General features: G+C 34.6%; 4 protein-coding genes across 6 annotated transcripts in view; 2 read left to right on the top strand and 2 right to left on the bottom strand.

Annotated features, from left to right (window-relative positions):
• Window positions 1–2,961, top strand: part of LOC144852864 (zinc finger FYVE domain-containing protein 26-like) — a 28,127-nt gene extending 25,166 nt beyond the window's left edge. Inside the window, exons 39-40 of the mRNA XM_078710892.1 lie at window positions 1,228–1,461; window positions 2,023–2,961. Of these exons, the coding sequence (XP_078567018.1) occupies window positions 1,228–1,461; window positions 2,023–2,190 (402 nt within the window). The 3' untranslated portion in view covers window positions 2,191–2,961. The remainder of the gene's footprint in view (window positions 1–1,227; window positions 1,462–2,022) is intronic.
• A 2,003-nt stretch (window positions 2,962–4,964) lies between these two features.
• LOC144852970 (photoreceptor outer segment membrane glycoprotein 2-like) lies at window positions 4,965–8,167 on the bottom strand. The gene is made up of 5 exons (XM_078711025.1): window positions 8,024–8,167; window positions 7,511–7,792; window positions 7,156–7,295; window positions 6,059–6,293; window positions 4,965–5,783 (listed from the first exon to the last, which is right to left on the bottom strand). The coding sequence occupies exons 1-5, from the start codon at window positions 8,165–8,167 to the stop codon at window positions 4,965–4,967; spliced, it is 1,620 nt and encodes a 539-aa protein (XP_078567151.1).
• A 2,639-nt stretch (window positions 8,168–10,806) lies between these two features.
• Window positions 10,807–17,186, bottom strand: LOC144851712 (UPF0764 protein C16orf89-like). Of its 3 annotated transcripts, none has more exons than XM_078709305.1 (7): window positions 17,150–17,186; window positions 16,415–16,669; window positions 15,653–15,819; window positions 14,169–14,331; window positions 12,992–13,235; window positions 12,664–12,743; window positions 10,807–12,443 (listed from the first exon to the last, which is right to left on the bottom strand). In XM_078709305.1, exons 2-7 carry the CDS (start codon window positions 16,602–16,604, stop codon window positions 12,091–12,093), a joined length of 1,197 nt encoding a protein of 398 aa, XP_078565431.1. In that variant the 5' UTR covers window positions 16,605–16,669; window positions 17,150–17,186; the 3' UTR covers window positions 10,807–12,090. The 3 variants fall into 3 exon arrangements, with proteins under 3 accessions (XP_078565431.1, XP_078565429.1, XP_078565430.1); XM_078709303.1 differs by having other exon boundaries at window positions 16,971–17,180; XM_078709304.1 differs by having other exon boundaries at window positions 15,653–15,816; window positions 16,971–17,180.
• A 1,023-nt stretch (window positions 17,187–18,209) lies between these two features.
• Window positions 18,210–21,114, top strand: part of LOC144852814 (N-alpha-acetyltransferase 80-like) — a 29,564-nt gene continuing 26,659 nt past the window's right edge. The window contains exon 1 of the mRNA XM_078710794.1: window positions 18,210–18,651. Within this exon, the coding sequence (XP_078566920.1) occupies window positions 18,577–18,651 (75 nt within the window). The 5' untranslated portion in view covers window positions 18,210–18,576. The remainder of the gene's footprint in view (window positions 18,652–21,114) is intronic.

Here is a 21,114-nt window from a genome sequence, read left to right as displayed (position 1 = left end):
CAAATTTAACAGCACGATATCATGATCGCAAACTTTGACGTAATGAATTCATATTGTAAATCATTTGAAGTTCTATAACTGATACAGTACTGATCAGCCATGACTGTCCCTCAGTTGATTTTATGATAAACCTAAAAATCAGAATAGTGACATAAAAAGGTTAGTTAGCTATATTACTATTTACCTTGAATTTCGGTAGTTAGAGTAGTTAGTTACAGTAGTTAAAGTAGGTACAGTAGTTAGCTACAATTAGTTAGTTAAAGTAGGTAGTTACAGTAGGTAGTTACAGTATTAGTTAGAGTAGTTAGTTACAGTTAGTTAGTTTACAGTTAGTTACAGTAGGTAGTTAGTTACAGTTAAAGTAGGTAGTTTTAGAGTAGTTAGTTAGTTACAAAGGTAGGTAGTTAGTTGCAGTTAAATTAGGTAGTTTTAGAGTAGGTAGTTAGTTACAGTAGTTAAGGTAGTTAGTTAGTTACAGTTAAAGTAGGTAGTTTTAGAGTAGTTAGTTACAGTAGTTAAAGTAGGTAGTTAGAGTAGTTGTTACAGTTAGTTGTTACAACTTACAACAGTTAAAGTAAGGAGTTAGTTACAGAAGCTAAAGTAGGTAGAGTTAGTTTTAGAGTAGTAGTAACTACAGTAGTTAGATAGTCAGATATATTAGTTAGGTAGTTACAGTAGTTACAGTAGTTAGTTAGGTAGTTACAGTAGTTAGTTAGATAGTTACAGTAGTTAGTCAGACAGATTAGTTAGATAGTTACAGTAGTTAGATAGTTAGTTAGTTAGGTAGTTACAGTAGTTAGATAGTTACAGTAGTTAGATAGTCAAATAGATTAGTTAGGTAGTTACAGTAGTTAGATAGTAAGTTAGGTAGTTACAGTAGTTAAATAGTTACAGTAGTTAGATAGTCAAATAGATTAGTTAGGTAGTTACAGTAGTTAGATAGTTAGTTAGGTAGTTACAGTAGCTAGATAGTTAGTTAGATAGTTACAGTAGTTAGATAGTCAGATAGATTAGTTGGGTAGTTACAGTAGTTAGTTAGGTAGTTACAGTAGTTAGTTAGGTAGTTACAATAGTTAGTTAGATAGTTACAGTAGTTAGATAGTCAGATAGATTAGTTAGATAGTTACAGTAGTTAGATAGTTACTTAGATAGTTACAGTAGTTAGTTCAGACATTGTGTTACCATTCCTACTGCTAATTGATTTTCTATACAATGTAAATCCCATAGATTTATCGTCTCTCCGCCTTACTCGTGTTCACCCGTGTTGGTCAAGCTCTGTCAGAGAAGCGCAAGGTGAAAGAGACAGGGGCATTTATGGAGAAGCTTCGTAACAATAAATACTGTGATGCAGACACTGGCGATAGTGTTCTCAGTGCTTGCGTCAAGATTGTTGTATCTGATCCACAGTTTGTTAAGGAAACGGAATACCTTGTAAAACTGATGAAGAAGTATACAAACCAGGTATGTGGTGGTTGTGAATAGAATGAAATTTAACTTTATTTGTACTGTAGCTTCCTATCCTATCATTCAGGTCTATTGATTGCCAAGTGTCCACTCAATCAAAACAGATCATTGATCCTATACACAAAGGATTTTTTTTCACACCTGCTCCAATCCGGCTCTAGTCCGGCTCCAGTTTGTTTGCATGAAGCGGGTATGTGCATATCAAGTACAAAGATTGAAGCATTGCCACATGGAGCATTGTGCCACAGTGGAAATAATTTTGACCATTGGTCTTGTCTTGGTCTTGCTACCCTGAATGCATTCCATACGGTTTTTTAATGTTATTTTGTTTTGAATTCGAATAAAATGAAATGAAACGAACAATCTTATTTGCCTGATCAGTGTAGGTGTGAATTATGCTTAATACCATATTTATGAGTATGTCCTATCCAGTTTTAATGAAGGCCATTTATTTACGATCCTATGGAATCTTACCTTGTTCCCTTACATAACATTAAACTGATACCTGATCTATTATAAATTTTTATTTATAATTTTTATTTTTATTGCTCTCTATAGATAAGTGCTTATATATTATGTGGCAAACTCAAGTCAGCGTATTTAATAGCTGTAAAGTCGGAAAGTGTGGATGACGTCAAACGCATTGCAGCTGCAGCACATGAAACGAATCAGGCCGCTGTTAAATCTATTTGCGATAAGTGGCTCGCATCAAAGGGAATAAAATGATAAATATAAATCATAATACATATGACAGTACTACTTTTTTTACTATTATTATAATTGTGTTCATAAATTTGATTTAATTTTTTTATTGTAGCTTGAATGAGCTTTGAACTTACAAAATCAGAATGTCACTTACAAAATCAAAATGTCACTTACAAAATTAGAATGTCACTTGCAAAATTAGAATGTCATTTGCAAAATCAAAATGTCACTTACAACATTAGAATGTCACTTGCAAAATCAGAATGTCACTTGCAAAATCAGAATGTCACTTGCAAAATCAGAATGTCACTTGCAAAATCAGAATGTCACTTACAACATTAGAATGTCACTTACAACATTAGAATGTCACTTACAAAATCAGAATGTCATTTACAACATTAGAATGTTACTTGCAAAATCAGAATGTCACTTTCAAAATCAGAATGTCACTTACAAAATCAGAATTTCACTTACAACATTAGAATGTCATTTGCAAAATCAGAATGTCACTTGCAAAATCAAAATGTAACTTGCAAAATCAGAATGTCACTTACAAAATCAGAATGTCACTTACAACATTAGAATGTCACTTGCAAAATCAGAATGTCACTGGCAAAATCAGAATGTCACTTACAAAATCAGAATGTCACTTACAACATTAGAATGTCACTTGCGTAATCAGAATGTCACTTGCAAAATCAGAATGTAACTTATAAAATTAGAATGTCACTTACAAAATCAGAATGTCACTTGCGTAATCAGAATGTCACTTGCGTAATCAGAATGTCACTTGCGTAATCAGAATGTCACTTGCGTAATCAGAATGTCACTTGCGTAATCAGAATGTCACTTGCGTAATCAGAATGTCACTTACGTAATCAGAATGTCACTTACAACATTAGAATGTCACTTGCGTAATCAGAATGTCACTTGCGTAATCAGAATATCACTTGCGTAATCATAATGTCACTTACGTAAGCATAATGTCACTTGCAAAATCACAATGTCACTTGCGTAATCATAATGGCATGAAATCATAATGGCACGAAATCATAATGGCACTTAGGAATTCACAATATGCTACTTACAAAATCAGAATATCACGAAATCAGAATTTCACTTCAAAACCGAATTTAATATATAAAACGGAATTTCACTACAGTACAAAACATATTCATGTTATCTTTCAAACTAAAGCCACACAATAGGTTGAAATGACATTTAAACAATGAACTAATTAAGATGATGTACTAAACAACTGTTAAATTAGTATATTGAATATTGCCAAGATTATTTTGTATTATATATAATAAATAAATTAATATATATTATTCACCAAAAGTGTTTTTGAAACAAATCTATGAAATATACATTGTCATACATGTCATCTCTGGATATGAGGTGCTTTCGATTTCACGACGACCTAGTACTTATGACATCATATGGCGGTAGTATTCCCATACGTTTGTTTTATTCGGTACAACCAACATACCAAGGATTACCCATAAAGCTAAAAAAAGTTTATTTCTAGTGGTAGGCCTACGTTGAGTTTGGTTTGGCAATTTGGTCGATTTTGTATACTTTTTTTGGATTACGGTCATCGCTAAAAAGAACCCAAATCGATTATTTGGACAAATTCGGACCTAATGTGTAATTTACATGAGTCTTAGGTCGTAGAAAATCGAAAGCGAAGTCGAAATATTGATTCCTCGGGTGAATCGGAGAATTGGAATTTGGTATAAAGTGTTGAGTTGACTTCGAATTCGGCAAACTGGATCGATGGGCACCGACTTGGTTGAGTCTAATTGTAGTGTCTCGCGCTATTATAAAAACAAACAAACAATATCATCATCATAAAATTCTTTCTATGATGTTAACCCAGTTTGTTCGTCGCCACAACCAGCTACCGAATTCGTCGCCACAACCAGCTACCGAATTCGTCGCCACCGCCAGCTACCGAATTCGTCGTCACAACCAGCTACAAGCAAAAAATACCCGCATGCTGGTAGCCGGATAGAACATCGTGATATTTGAGAAATTGGTGTAGTATTTAAAACTCTGTCTAGTACAATATCAAACAAGTGTGATGTGCCGAAATATGGTAGTAATATGACATCATCGTGGACACGATTTTTTGTTACATAAAGTTTGATAATGAAACGTACACTATAAAAGTAGTTTGAAAAAAAATGTGATATGCCCAAATCATGGAGGTCCCCAAATATTGTAGTGATATGACGTCATCATGTCCATATGGACACGTCACACTTTTGTTGTCAATACTGTAGGCAGAGCTTAAATCTAAAACCCGTCAACACTAACTCCGGATTCAGTACAAAACGTATTCATTTGCAATTTGGGTTTCCATCATAAATGGAGTCAAAATTCCATTTAGCTTTTTTTTTATTGTATTAGTAGTGACCGCATAACCTCTATTCAAATTGTATGCAAATAACACATAGCATATGTATGTTAATTTGTCTGCTTGCTGGTCGTAAACAATACAAGCTCGACACTTCATGGATAGAATGGGAATTATATAAACGGATTCTAAAATGTATTTCAAGAAAAAATAGTAAATTCTGACGATGAACTGTTGCATTCGTTTGAAGAATTCGGAATATTTGTATTCGTAATGGAAATTATCTTATCGAAACTCGACAGATTTCTAGCCAATGGCTCAGCCCTATGGATATACCTGAAAGAATGTGGATTTTATCGAGAGACCATCGAGTATCGAGGAACCAAATAAGATCAAGTAAGTAGGCCTAATACATATTTTTGTTTAGATTTACTCAAAAGGTTTCGTTAATGTAATATACGCCTGGTTCAAATTCGTCATCGCTTGTATAACAGCTACTACTCGTTGTCCACGAGAGGTAACCGCAATTATTGTGTCGGTTTTTGTTCATTTTTTTACCTTTACCCATTTTCTTTCCAGGCATTTTTCCCTTTCCTTTACCACCAACCTTCTTTGACCCTGTTTTACCAGAAGAGGGTTTTTTCATTGACTTATTTTTCGTACTAGACATTGGAGACTTAGGGGACTTTTTTGTAGAAGACGGTGACTTATTTTTCTTTGACCCTGAATGTTGATCTTTCTTCGATGGTGAGGACTTATTTTTTTTCGAAGACGGTGACTTGTTTTTGGAACTTTCCGTTTTGTTTTTCTTTGGAGACGATGGTTCCTTTTTCTTCGTCTTTTGCGACTCTTTCTGCTTTTTTGATGATTTATCTTTTTTTGACTTTTGTTTATCTTGCTGGGGCATGTCGCCACCAAGCAAAGGTAAATTCTCATATATAGGGTCAAATCCTCCGCCTCCTCCTCTGCCGCCGCCAACGATGTCGCCGACGATACCGCCAACACCACCACCACCACCAAAGTCGTCATCATCAGATGAAAATTGATCGCTAGTAAAATCGTCGCTATACGACGAGTCTTGCTGCTGTTGATGTTGGGCTTGTAGAAGTGCCGCGTCGTCTCCGGTTGTGTCGTCGTTTTTACCAGCGTCTTTGTCGAATAGAAAACCCCATGCGTCTGCTTTCGGATTACCCGTCTTGCTAGCATTGGCTATTGATGTTTGTAAATACCGCAAACAGAAGACAATAATAAACTATAAAATAATTAATTACAGTAATATTTTAAAATGTTACGAATGTTATAATACACTAGGCCTAAAAAAGCTCAGTTACTACGTTATCGACAGAAAACTTTTATGGAACTGGATTGGGCTAATTTAAAATTGCAAGAGGTTAAAGAAAAGCAATGATTTAAATGTAACAGTTAACGGTAAGAGAGTGTAAAGAATGTGCATATATGACTTAATTTGCTTAGGTAAACGTCTGGGGTTTTGCTGTGTCCTAACTACGTCAGTTGTACGTTCCTTACCTGCAGTCCAAAAACAGATAATCCCACTGTTCCGATATTCTTCAATTTTATGCTGAAATAGTCAATCAATTTATCTCTGCAACCTACTGGATAAATTGTAATATCTGCGGGAAATCGATAATTGAAGTGCAAGTCGCTTTTCGTCACGTGATGATGTATACATGCGCGTGTCATCTTCGCTACGCAGCAGCTAAATGGCACGTCATCATTTAGGTAGTATCCCGTTGTCATTTTGCTATTCAATTTGACAGAAAAGTAGAAACCAAAAGATTAAGTGATATCACGATATTCAAATGGTATTTGTTTGCAAACTGTGAATTTAGCATGAAAAGTTTTCCAAACTGCAGAAAACATAGTCATTTACAGAAGTTAGGCCATGCACCAGTCTTGACAAACTAGATTGCAGAAGTTAGGCCATGCACCAGTCTTGACAAACTAGTTTACAAGAGACCATGTACCAGTCTTGACAAACTATAGTTTGTAGAAGTTAGACCATGTACCAGTCTTGACAAACTAGTTTGCAGAAGTTAGGCCATGTACCAGTCTTGACAAACTAGTTTGCAGAAGTTAAGCCATGTACTGTACCAGTCTTGACAAACTAGTTTGCAGAAGTTAGGCCATGTACCAGTCTTGACAAACTAGATTGCAGAAGTTAGGCCATGCACCAGTCTTGACAAACTAGTTTGCAGAAGTTAGGCCATGCACCAGTCATGACAAACTAGATTGTAGAAGTTAGGTCATGTACCAGTCTTGACAAACTAGTTTGCATAAGTTAGGCCATCACCAGTCTTGACAAACTAGTTTGCAGAAGTTAGGCCATCGCCAGTCTTGGCAAACTAGTTTGCATAAGTTAGGCCATCACCAGTCTTGACAAACTAGTTTCCAAGAGACTATGTACCAGTCTTGACAAACTATAGTTTGTAGAAGTTAGACCATGTATCGGTTTTGAAAAACTGGTTTGCTGAGGTTTTGGAACAACATTACAGTCACGAAAGTTGGATAGCATTATTAGGTTAAAATTTGTATTTTAATTTAAGGAGTAAGTAAAGTAGATAAAGTTAAAACTTGTATTAGTCACCACCGGTGCTGATCTTTACCTTTGTATCTCCTTGTCATCTATATCTAAAAACTGCGTACTAATCCATTGCGTACTAAACCAATCTTCATATCCATTATTTCCACAACATTCAAACTCCATTTGTAAACCATCGATTTCATATTTGAAAGTGATGTTGTCCTAAAACGTAAACACATGATTAATCAACATACATAGTATTTGTACCGTTTACTAATCCTAAAGTTTCGGTTCAATCATCAATGTTAAATTGGCATCTGCGTATAGTGATTATTATTGTTATCAGTGGATCGTCATCATCCTTATCGATTCATTGACAATCAAAATAGCTATTCATATTAATTTTCAGTTAGTTCTAGGCCTAGGCTAGTTCTTACCTTGTATTTCATCATACCGTTCCACAATCCATCGTTAATCGAGTGCGAGAGTTTGGCCCGGTGTGAGAAACACATACACCCGGCTGTTAACACGCAAATATCAAGTACAAACAATATTATCACCAGAGGAAATAGCAACATTTCGTATCTGTGCAGTCGCCGATGATCTGAGATATCTTGACAAATCTTACCGCACACCAGATCAAGTAGTACAACGAGAGAACCGACGATTATTAGAACTTTGGGAAGCATGGAGCTGTCGTATCCTTCTATTAGATTTATCTGTTGTAGTAACAATAGCATTTGATATTACGTTATGTAGGCCTAGGCATATATTTAAATAACAAAAATAAATGGGTCTAGGCCTAGGCCTAATGGAATGGAATTAAATAAAAGCGAGGAAAAAGCGTACTTTACAAACGTGTCATGCACTGCTTTTGTCAAATTAATGCTCACGGCACCTTAGGAAAATAGCCTAAAATCTATTTTGATTAGCTTTATAATCCGACTTACCTTTGCTTGAACGTGCAAGCTAATAAATGTACCGAGAGAAACTAAAACAATACCACATATGACACAAGCCCACGATACAAACTGAAGAATTGTTGCGAGTTTTTGACGACGATCTACACTAAAATATATAGCCAAAAATGCCATTTTAAAAAGTATTTATTAATGTTTAATAACATAAATGAAATTTTTCTAGCCTAGCCGCGCTTAGGCCTATTGCAAACATCGTGTGTGCTACTTCATTTGAATTTAGCGCGTAAATTTCGAACGCGTTTTATTAAAGCGCGTGCGATTAAAAACATGCGCAATTCCTTCCTATATAAGGCCGTGTTTCCGCAGGCAAAATAAAATTATCGGTTAATTTTTTAACCAATAAAGTGCGCATGATCAGTTATTACCAAACAAGCTGATGCCCAATGACAACCTTCAGTTCAGGTCAAATGTTAAAAGTTATCGCATTTATCCGATAATTATCTGATTTGAATGAGGGAATTATCGGTTAATTTTTCTCGAGTGGAATCGGTTAAACCCCGTTTACACGGGAAGTTTATTGGTTAGTTTTCATCGGTTAATTAGACACGGCCTAAGATAATGTCATCTGAAATTGTTTTCACACAATGATGTTAAACCGTTTGCCTCTGATGTTCTTTATACAAAACATTTATATGATTAATACATAAAGAAGAAAAACGTATTGATTTTGAATGTAACCGTTTAATATTATCGAAATATTTGACTATATTGTATTATACGAAAAATTACGGTATTATGGAAATTGTAAAATAGTCTACATCTTCTCATACATAATAACAATAGACTTTTAATAATTATATTTATTTAAAATGTTTTCGGTGGTGTATTCAGCAGTATAAAATATATCATAGCCTAACAATCTACATTGCACAATCATATAATTATTTAACAGTATCTTTAAGTTTGATGCTCAACATTTAACATTGTATCGTTTGACTGGGGTTAGAACTATCTTCTTCGTATTTAATTGCGGATAAAATGATTGCCAAAAAGAGTATTTTCCTCCTTTCATCAACCACAAGAAAATGGATGGAAATGGACTACCTTTCAAACTTGTCCCGAAAAATATCCCTTTATCCGATTAATTTTCTTGCCCAAGCAACTATAGGCCTAAAGGCAATTCTACAGCATAAATTGGTGTTTGAACCTATTTCTATAACTAGAATCATATAAATATATTTGTATTAGTACAAAACATGATCTTTTGCCAAGTTAATAAATCTCGAAATCGTCATGGCCTTTTCGCTATAATTGGTAAAAAGTCCTTTTGTGAAAACGACACACTTTTACTAGGCCTATTCTTATGGCCTAAATTATTCGACGTTTTACCCCTAATCATTGGAAACCGTATACTGCCGTTTGGAACCATCTCTGGCATACGAGTAGTTGAATTTCTTTTAGAACCCAATAAAGGCATTCCTGAGGTATTTGTACGCCTAGCGAATGCTTGCTTATTTGGTAAAGTTCTTTCTCTTATAACTCCAAGGTTCGTAGCTTCAATTACTCTGTTCTCTTCTGCTACCTTATCTATGGCGGCATCGGCTGGTTCACGATTTTTGATGGCAACTCCGTTAGCTAACATAAGTTTATGATGTTTTTTGTTCTTCTTATTTTTGTCATTCGCTCCCGTTATATTTCCTAAAAAGCTACGTAATTCCAAGATATCCAATCTATGTTTCCTCATCAAGTTAGTGTACGAACGATTTAGTTGGCAAACTTTGTGTTTTAACTCCGTTTGTTGCGTCACTTTGTTGCAATTCACAAGAACTTCGGCCTCCTTCGACGATTTCTTGTTCCGTTTACGTAATTGTTGTCTATACGGTAACATCCATGAATCGTCTGCCATTTTGATGACTCGTTGGTGTAGCCGCTCTTTTTGGGCCGAACTTCTATTTATAAATGTGTGTAGCCATAGTCTTTTCTCCACTTCCATGCTGTTATTTCAACCATGTTAGTTTCTTTCACGGTCAGTTTACGGAAGATTATTCATTTTCTAAGTAATGGCTAATCATTGCAGCCCCTATTTCCAAAGGGCTAATAAATACTAAATAATTCAACAAACTTCAACCTTGATTTAAAGCTATTGTTTTGCAAGTTTCTGTGAGCAGTGTAATTACTGGTTTTCTTTCACATAATGGGTATAATGTATGTATTCGGCTGCATTTTAAACTAAGTTATTGTAAACTTTAGTTGTTTAAAGACACAGGTCGATTAGAAGTACAACTAATACAGTGGAAAATCGATAGACAAAAAAACAATAGGTCTTTGAAAGGGGATTTAATGTGTCGCTTCACCTATAACCAAGCAACGGATAAAGATCGATTAGGTTGTTACGTAGGCCTACAACACGACGGAAGTCGGACGATAGAGAATTACGGAGATGTTGATGAAAATACGTCTAAACGATGTTGCTAGCTGTTACTTTTAGCTTTGAAAGCGTGCAGCTAAATAGATATGAAATACTGTATAAAACTGAGACAACAATATTGTAATAGTTGTCTCATTATATACACACGACAATGGTTTTTAGATCATGAATTCTGACCATTTTTTTTGTTCGCCGCGATAGCCATATCCAGGATTGGCTTCACTGTGTTCTTTTACCTACACATTATTTATTACACGGCTGCGGTGGTCTATTATTCAAGTAGAATCATAACCCGTCGCCGGCGATCATCAAGTGATGGATTCTGCTCTTGTTTGGTGTGATGCGTTTCTACGATTTTACAGAGACACCCATTGACAACTTGTAATAACATAAAACATTTTTATTGCTTTTCTACGTAAAACAATTAAAATAACATAAAAACGTCCAATATAAACATCCAAATATACTAATCGGTGATCAAATCAATATGTACATACTCATTTTGTTTTAAAAAATTATTCTTTCTGAACATAACTTTCATGGTAGTCCTATACGTAAATAACATTAACATACTTAGAATACAGAATAAAAGGCCTCTTTGTTAACCTAGTCAACTATAGGTTGACTGGGTTAACCGTTACTATATGTAGTAACGTTGTGGGCGGACATGATAAGCAAGTAGCAGATAGTTTGGCATTTATCTATACTGGCACAGCTATAGCACACACTTGGCAGTAACCATTGTGGATATTCCTATTTCAATGAATACTGTAAAATAATTACAGTGGTATTGTACAGAGTTTTGTAGAATCTGTAATTTTCTGTGTTTTTGGCTTTTGGTGTCTTGATTTCAACTGATTGTATTTAATAATATAGCTGTAATTGACATACATTTTACAACATGGTCCAATTAAGGAGTTGAAAGACAATAGGCTTTGGATTCACACACTGTCAGCACACTGTCAGGTTATTGTTTTCTCTCAACCAATCAAATTATACAATATACCTTGATCAAGAAATAGTATTTATAAATGAAAGAAATAGCATGTTAGGGCTGTTTTAACTCTAAATTTAACCTTGAAAATCAGTTTTAACCGCACTTTTTGGCCCAATAGTGGTGAATTGTTTAGTAAAAGTTAGTAAGTAGTATTATTAAGTATTTATTTATCAACAATTTGGCAAATAGTCCCAGTAGTATTATTAGTTAGTATCATCTGAGTTTATACTTATACCATTTGATTGGTTAATTACTGTTACACATGCCGTTCAATATTAGTTCCACTCAATTTAAAAGTGATATGTAATGGTGATATACAATGGTACTATTGCACGTTTAGCATTTTGTAAACATTTTGAGAAGTCTGTGCACAACTCAAGGCTGTGACTGATTTGGTTTAAAATACCAACAGGTAATAATGTGTGCCAATTACAGTATAACTGTTTTACTAAGCGGCCAAAAGCTGAGCACTGCATTTTTTAATCAGCGGATTAAATGAATAAAAGTTGACTTTAGAACAGTAGGTTTTTCTATTTGCTAAATGGTGAGAATATTTCATGAGTTGAAAAGTTTACTATTCTGCATTTAATAGAACAGTCAATCTTTCAAGTCATGCAATATTCTCACCATTCAACTCTTAAACAATCGTTATTTGTATACTATCGTCTCTCTTCAGAAACGCCTCTTTATCCAAGTTCTAATATTCCCCCTTCTCATACTTTTCACGAAGCATATCATCAAACAGACGCAGATGAAAATCATGATCATACCCTGCACGGATACATTGTCAATTATTGATACAGATCGATCTTTGGCATGGAAAACTTGATCTAACGTAATGTCTTTAAAGTGATCAATGTTTTCTAGATCATTTGCGTGCACACGAATAACCCTTCCTTCTAAATCTACTCCGATATTTCCATCCCTCGACAAAAATTCCATGTATTTATCCACCGACAAGAAGTAACGGAAAAACATGGTAAGGCAAGCGGCTGCTATTCCAGACATGTGAGATAAACAACCACCTGTAAATTTAAATATTTATATGAGTTATGAATATTTATGTAAACTTATGTATATGTTGAATATGCAATAGCCAATATAACATTCTGTAATTCTTGCCCATTTTCAGGCCATCTCCATCAATGTAAAAGCAAATTCATTATTAGGTAAACATCTAGTATAGGATGGGCAAATAATATTTTTCTTGAATGCATATCAGTAGATCTAATTTCAGAAATTTACCTGTATTTGGTAGAACTATTTCTTTCAATAATTTTCTTCCTGTGAATTTTGAAGTAATTTCAGCTGGTTTAACCCCTCTTCTGTAAAAAAAACAAAAATGTAATAGTCATAGCCATTTATATTTAGAAACCTAGGATATTCATTCTTATTAAGACTATCAAATCAAATAATTGAATAAGCATCGCTAGAAATTACTAGCAGAGTTCTCAACTTGATATAATTAATATTAGTAGTCTTAATAAAAAATTGAAGAAGTTTGTTGTGTGTCACTTGGTGGTTCATGAAAGTCTGACCTGTTCTGTAGTATTTGTGAACCTTGTACACTTACCTAATATCTCCATTGTCAAATTCTTGTACAATGATATCCTGATGTTCATTTTGGATGCTCTGTTCTTTATTGTCACCTCCAAACATCTCGCGTTGAACATGCTCATCCTTATCACTGTCTTCTTCATCTTCTTCACTTTCATCATTTATCTTATAGCAACCGCTTTCAGATTGCCATGATAAAACTAGCTGTAGCCATTTTGGGTTCAGAAACTGATAAAATCCTGCATGGCCACATATGGCAACTGAAACATATACATAATGGTAATATGAAAATGGAATGAAACAGGAGGTTGCACTATTAAGTGGCTCATCACAATCGCACCATTTATCCATTGGAGCACCTGTCAGTAAAGCCAACCACACAAGCTCCAGTCAACAGTATAATCTGCAGCCACCCAAGCCCCAGCCAACCACATAAGCTGCAGCCACCCACCGCTGTAGACACCTATCCAAGCCTCTAGCCAACCACATAAGCTACAGCCAAACAACCGAAGGTGCAACCACCCAAGCCAACCACACAAGCTCCAGTCAACAGTATCATCTGCAGCCACCCAAGCCCCAGCCAACCACATAAGCTGCAGACACCCACCGCTGCAGACACCCATCCAAGCCTCTAGCCAACCACATAAGCTACAGCCAAACAACCGAAGGTGCAACCACCCAAGCCAACCACACAAGCTCCAGTCAACAGTATCATCTGCAGCCACCCAAGCCCCAGCCAACCACATAAGCTGCAGCCACCCACCGCTGCAGACACCCATCCAAGCCTCTAGCCAACCACATAAGCTACAGCCAAACAACTGAAGGTGCAACCACCCAAGCCAACCACATAAGCTCCAGTCAACAATATAATCTGCAGCCACCCAAGCCCCAGCCAACCACATAAGCTGCAGCCACCCACCGCTGCAGACACCCATCCAAGCCTCTAGCCAACCACATAAGCTACAGCCAAACAACTGAAGGTGCAACCACCGAAGCCAACCACATAAGCTGCAGCCAAACAACTGAGGGTGCAACTACCCAAGCCAACCACATAAGCTGCAGCCACACCACCCAAGCCCCAGCCAACCACCCAAGGCACAGCTAAACACCTTTTTACTCCTGTGTTTTATGTGATAAAGCTTTCCTACAAACACTCCCAAAAACCCTTTTGTCAAACTATGCGAATATCTTACTTTGTTCCATGAATAAATCTTTGTCATCGTCCGGAAATGTATCCATTTCTGCTAGTTGCTTAGCTTCGTGGTATATTAATGTACATATTCTTTCATAAAGCCTGTCAATACTATACAACCCAACTTCTGCTGCTTTATCTGCTATTTTATACATACAGTTGGCCTGTAAACAAATGTAATCACACTCTAATGCACAGTTCTCAACTATGTGCCCAAAAGCTTTAAAAATATTGGATATGGATTGAAATAACATTGCAAAATGCACTTATGCATATTACCCTTTCCCATTCAATCTTTGTCCCAAGGGATACAACCACCGACATAATTGTTAAGAAATAAATTGTAAATTGCTGGAAATCACAATATTTTTAATTGTCAATGGCTGACTTCTGTCGTAAACGACAATGTCAATTAGTCTTACATTTATCTGAATGATGACTAAAGCACCTTTGGCTGATCCCAACATTGACCAAGGGCTTCTCTCGTCCAGTGCCCACCTTAACCAGAGGAGAGGCATAATCCAATATGTCTGAGGCAGATACTAGATGCAGGGGCTGCCATAAGAGTCAGCAGTGCTGATTTCAAATGCCTAATGGGACCCCAGCTCCATATACAGCACCCTGTATTCCCAGATGGTCTCCCATCCAAGCTCTAACCTGGCCCAACGTTGCTTAACTTTGGTGATCTGACAAGAACTGGTGTTTCAACGTGGTAAGGCCACGTTTTAATAGTATTAAAAGTATATTAATCATTTTCATTATGGATTGCTGGAAGGTTTCATTAGCGAGGCAAAGATTATTTACCTCCGCCAAAGAGGTATATGTAATCGATCGCGTGTGTCTGTTTGCAGGATTACTCAAAAAGTTATTCTTGTCTGAAAAATAAATAAATCTGAAAATACAGATAGATATGTGGTCAAGGACCACTCCATTAAATTTTGGAGGCAATCCTGACCACGGTCCCAATTCTGAACCCCTTTTTAGTATTATTTTCAGACATGCTAGTTAAAAGATAGGAAAGAATTTCCAAAAGCCGGAGAGCAGTCTTGAAGTAACAAGTAAACTGAAATTGCATTTTCTCAAACTACTTAAAAAAAACTTCATTTTTGTACAAGAGGCAAGAGTTATAATTTGTGATTTGTAATTTGAAAACATAATTTGATTTAATGTACAGGTTTTTTGATATGAGTAGTTTCAAAAAACCTATTTAGTTTGTTTTTGGCGTTCCTGTTCTATTGTTAGTCAACTGGTTACATAACCTTTACACCAAACTCTCATACACATGCTTGTAGTGAAATTAGCCTACATCACACACATCATTAAGACACACGAATATATATATATACACTTTTCCGGAGAAATCTTATATAGGAGAATTATACATTAGGTGGAGGTATGCACTCTCGGAGTTATTTATTTATGTGTTTGTAAAATTCATTACATTTTATGTAGTCATTATATAACGAGTAACTGAACAGAAATTACCTTTTCTGCAATCAGTAAAAACAGGGCTTGGTGAGTAGTAGTATAGCCTGATGTATCTGGCATTGTGAGAAAGTGCCAACACTCATTAGTGAAAGTACAAGGTTCAAACATTTCTGATCCAAGGAGATTTGATACACATTTATCACTTAGTTCTTCTGTAAAATCTGCTGGGAATTCAAATTATTTAATACTTGAAAATTATTACCCATTATTAGTAAACAAATTATTTATTTACAGGTGTGCAGATCAATTTCTGAATGGCTAAGCCTAGATTTGTGTGCTTAAAAATGTAAGATTGTTCTGAGTTAAATTATGAAGAATTTTTTATATAAAATACCTGTATACTGTAAGACAAAAATTGTAATAAAATTCATGTTCTTTTAAATTTAAAGATGTATTGTCTCCAAAAACATTAACAAAATTAATTTTAAATAAGCTTGTTTTAATAAAGTTAATCACTTCTGCACAAAAAATATGTTTTCACTTATAAAAAGACAAAACAAACAGTTCAATTCAACCAAAAACCGATTCTAATTTGACGATTTCTTGCTTTAAATTATAAATTTTTCAGGTAAATATATATTTTTTTTCAATCCAATTTTTGGGTATAATAATCAACTATTATAGAACATCCAAATGGCATACAGTATTCAACAAAACAATTATTTTTTAAGGGGGACAATATATTTTTAAAATGATCCTTCATATCCAATATAAATGCTGCATGCAGATGATGTTACTGTTATACTGTATGATACCTACCATCAATACCTCTTTCCTTTTTTGGTGAAAAACCAGGCTGAATTTCTCTAAACATATACTTGATTTGAAATGGTGTATCGATCACACGTAGAAACGATTTTGTATAAGCTGGATCTCGGCCCAACGTGTATCCCAGAGCCTTTCTGTTGATGAGGCCAGTCTTCTTTCGTAAATTGTTGAGGGAGTTCATAATTGTATTATGTACGTGTGGTAGATTTCCTTCTGCGTATGAATCTTGTACCGATGCAAGCTGACCTTTAAAAGTAAAAAATAAAATGTATGTTTATAAAATATAACTGTACTCCTCTCTGCTGGGATTAATATTTTAACACAGGTTTTTCCAAAACTCTTGTTGTCATTTTTAGTTAGTGATTTTGCTGTAAGTGCCTATCACTTTTTTCAGTTATTTGTTTGACACAAGCGGTCAATTAGTAGAACTTTTAAAAGCATATCATTGTTCATGCGCATGTATGTAAACATGTTAGCTAGGCCCAGACAAGGCGTAATTGAGGCTGCCCTGGCAGGCAGCCAAGCTGCAGTTTGTGAGGCGCTCTACCTTCAACCATCCTGAGGCTAAAAATACAGTCTACGTTTATCATCCGATGCTGATCGTCAAGGAAGTATAAAAGCCGTGTTAGAGCAGCATTAACATCTTGAATACCAGCAGAATTATCTGCAGCATTGAATTTGGTCAAGAATGATAAAATAATCGCCATAAAATGAAGTAAAAAATACCGCGACATCTTTTTCATGATGCGTCGTGCTGCTCGCTGCCACAAAAACGATCGTAAAATCATTGGAGCGAAACCATCATCAAAACAAGGTCAAGAAGTGTCATGTTTTTGAAGCACCCATGCGTAACGATCAAAACAAAAGTTTCTTGACACTGCCTATCGCTGGCTGGACGGTACTCAGCATGTATTTTGCTACTAGTACTACTGTAATACTATATACTAGTTGTATAATAAATTCCAAAATAATGATATTTCATTACTGTATAAATAGTTCGATGTCCTAAAAAATTTGTAAGAACTCTTAATTAAATTTCGTCTGGCTGCATTTACAAAAGAAAAAAATACAGTGTAAAATTAAATATGCAGTGATATTTTATATATACGCAAACCTACTGCAATTATAATATTTATTATTATTAATGATTAATTAATATTTAAATATTAATTAAAATTTTCGCTTCATTTCATTATCTTGATTCAAATAATTGAGTAGGCATTTTTGTATAATATAACAATATAACATATAAATTATAATAATGACATTACTCAGATCGGTTGCATAAATAAAATTTTAAAAGGACGTTTTAGAAGATAAATGTATACAACGATATTGTATTATTATTGCTATTATTAGTATTGGAAGGAAGTCAGTTTTATTTAATACAAATTGACTAGAAGAAAGCATGATTATGTTGATGATATAAGATAAGATATTAATAATGATTGTTAATAAAACATTTTTCCCTCTTCCCGTATTCCTCAAAATGAGTATTACACTTTATATTTATACCTCCATCATTACAGTATTGTAAAATGTGACATTTTTTAACAATGTAAAGTCTTACGAGTACCCACGTGATTACTTCTCTTTCTTGTAGTAGTAACTATTTCACAAAACCTGCTGTGGTTGACAATCACTCTAGTAGATGTTAATGCAATGCAGAAAGTCTATGTTCAGCACAAAGCAAAATATTTTTTTATTAGATCCTTTAAAGAGGTCAAAAATTGTCCAATCAGGAAGCGTATATCATGACTGACCCCTATAAAACTGTACGCTTTGCACGGAATCGCACGTAGTGTCAACCTACTCCAAGAGAAGGCGTACGTTAGTGACAAAATACTATTGTTGTAGAATGTCTTTTGTTGGCAAAATTGTCTAGAAATCTGTTGTTTGTAAGCCAAATGGCTGTATGACTTGTTCATTAAGTATTTTCGACTTTACAGATGTCGTGACCCGTTTGTTTTAGGCGGTGTAGTTCATTGACAGTGAAGGTTTTGTTTGTGAGTATTTTCTGTCGACGACGATGGTACAAGTGAACAAGGGCAGAGGAGAGATACAGAAAGGCCAGATCCAACTCCAAGAATTGGCCAATTATTTTCACAAAAACAAAGACAATTTCAGTGGTTTAACCTTCAACATTCACTGAAATGTTGAAATTTATTACACAGAGACTTCGTGCTCAATCTCTAAATGAAATACAGCCATTTGTCTTAAATGTGAAGGTAAGATTTGGCAAAAGTCAAATAGTTTACTGTACTACCAAATAAATAGGCCTATCAGTATTTTACTATAAATAAAATATTGAATTCAACACCTTCAATATTTTATAGTAATATGTATGATCCATGCTTTAATAATATTATATAAATATTATAATAATGGGCCTAGGCCCTGGCTGGCCTAGATTGACTAGAATGATAGGCATTAACATTCAATTAAAAAAAGGTGATTATTTCATTAAATCCTTAAAATGTATAGCCTTACTAACTCCGTGCTGCAACTACTTATTTCACTCCATCATATCACATAATAATATTTAATATGACAGTTTCCTGAAAGTTCGGTATTTACATATTATATTAATACAGAAAAATATTTTTCTTTTTTCATGTTGCATCATCTCAAATACATTACATATTATTAACGACACATATATTCACCAACCAGTAACCCGTACACCAACACACTAAAAAAACAAGGTATGCTATCCAATTATAGAGCTGCACGGCTAACTGCGTGCCAAGTTTACCTAGATAAACCGACATACACCTTTACTCTCTGTTAAAGAGAATTACAACTTTAGTATTTGGATCGAAACACCCCTGCAACCCTGGTGAAGTGTTATATTTTGTAGGTCTCCTTGGCATTAATTTTATTCAGCAATCTGTTTCTTTTCTAGCAATTCTCTAGAAACTAGATTGGAAGTGTTGACATACGGTAACAAACGGATGACATTCACCTCTTAAAAATATTGTGTGTTCCCCTCAAAATTATATTATTTAACAGAACAATATGTGGTTATATACTAATTCGCATGGGATGAGTAAGTATAATAAAAGCGCACTCTTCCCTGATAAAAGTTATCAAATTACTTTAAAAAAAAACAGAATTGTAAAGAATAAAATTTGGAACTATTTACACCCATACACAAAGTATTCCTCCCTTTTTTTGTGTTTATCCTTAAAATTCTTGAAAGTGTTTTGCTTATCGTGTGCCAAATGTGAGCATGTATCATTCAGGGGTTTCGGATGAGATACGTAAAATTATGGTATCAATTTAGTAGCATTAATAACTGTATAGATAGTGTCTATTCCATGTTGCAATCCAAAGATTATTTATGTAATTCTATACCTACTGTGCCAACGGATAGGCCTGATCAAACTTTGGGGTTATTCAGAACAAAAGTGTTTGTTGTGTATTTAAATATAATGAACTTTACATTTATCTCTTTGTTAATCAAATAGACAGGTATAGACTTGTCTTTGAACTTGTTTTCTTCGTTTAGTAGATTTCCGATTCCATGTATATACACTAATGTACATAGTACCAATTAACTTAGCACATTTTAATGACCATATTTTGTATATTGGATTATTGTAATAGGAAAAAAAATAAGAATTTTAGACCTGTTTGGCAAGTTGTTTACCTACTATAAGGGGGCGTAGGAGGCAGCGAGGGTTGGTTGTTTCGACGTTACAATCAATCATGCATTCCTGGAGCCTTGATGCACGCCTCAAGTTGTTACTTGAAATTCTCCAAATCAAGACGACTTCTGGTGGCAAAACTGATATCTTATTATCTATTTAAGTAGAAGGCTTTGGGCACCATACTACTAAATTTAGTTTAAATACTACTAACTAACGTGTTATCAGGCTACAGTAATTTTAAAGTTTTTCCGGAATCCATTATTGATTATCAGATAAGGGTGTTTTGTTTTCAAAAATGGAATTAGTGATTGGACAGTAACAGCTGAATGGTCCTAAAATTGGACAAAGAAGGCAATTATAAATATTTATATCTATTTAAATTAAAATTAAGGTAGTTGCTAATTTAGAGTAGTTTGACAAATTTAAAAAAAAAAGAAAAAATGACCTGAAATAAGCTTTGATTATGATTACAATCAAAGCTGTTATAAATTATAACAGCTTTGGTGCCATATCCTTAAAACTTTGATGTATAAATTCATGGTTCAAAAAAGAGACATTTAATTTAAACCACTGCAGCAGTACAGGAAAATGCTGCATTTATAATGATAGTATCTTATTCTTTGATTGAGTAACAGAAGAAATCTTCTTTGTCCAAAATTAATTCCATTGTGTTTCATGATAGCAGAACCAGTGTATTTAAGAAATGATGTGTTTTCAGTTCTAGTCTAATTTGATACATTATACCACCAGTGAGCCTTTCTCCAAGCTGACTATGCAATGCATTCAGGCAGCAAATTAAATATTGAATGTAAGGTCATGGTAAATTTAGATTTTTGATATATAATTGATTACATAAGGTCACAGAGTTTACAGTAGGCCTACTGTACTTTCTGCTACTTTCCACTATTCTAACCGGCACAATATTCCACTGTTATTAGGGCATTATATTCCACTGTTAATAGGGCATTATATTCCACTGTTTATTAAGATCACGATTATCCACTGTTTATATTAGGTCCTCACGATATTTTCTTTTGT

This window comes from Antedon bifida, chromosome 9 (assembly GCF_963402885.1).
Source record: "Antedon bifida chromosome 9, ecAntBifi1.1, whole genome shotgun sequence".
NCBI classification, from domain to species: Eukaryota; Metazoa; Echinodermata; class Crinoidea; order Comatulida; family Antedonidae; genus Antedon; species Antedon bifida.
This window is presented reverse-complemented; position numbering and strand designations above follow the sequence as displayed.

What these genes read in the sequence shown, in the direction of transcription:
- LOC144852970 (XM_078711025.1), bottom strand. Translation starts at nt 8,167, where the DNA reads ATGGCATTTTTGGCTATATATTTTAGTGTAGATCGTCGTCAAAAACTC. An exon ending in GCTTGCACGTTCAAGCAAAG is followed by an intron (nt 7,793 to 8,023) that starts GTAAGTCGGATT and finishes TTACTACAACAG; the next exon opens with ATAAATCTAATAGAAGGATA. An exon ending in TATCTGTTTTTGGACTGCAG is followed by an intron (nt 5,784 to 6,058) that starts GTAAGGAACGTA and finishes ATTATTTTATAG; the next exon opens with TTTATTATTGTCTTCTGTTT.
- LOC144851712 (XM_078709303.1), bottom strand. Translation starts at nt 17,166, where the DNA reads ATGAAAAAGATGTCGCGGTATTTTTTACTTCATTTTATGGCGATTATT. An exon ending in TTTTACTGATTGCAGAAAAG is followed by an intron (nt 14,332 to 15,652) that starts GTAATTTCTGTT and finishes ATTTGTTTACAG; the next exon opens with GCCAACTGTATGTATAAAAT. An exon ending in AATAGTTCTACCAAATACAG is followed by an intron (nt 12,444 to 12,663) that starts GTAAATTTCTGA and finishes TTAAATTTACAG; the next exon opens with GTGGTTGTTTATCTCACATG.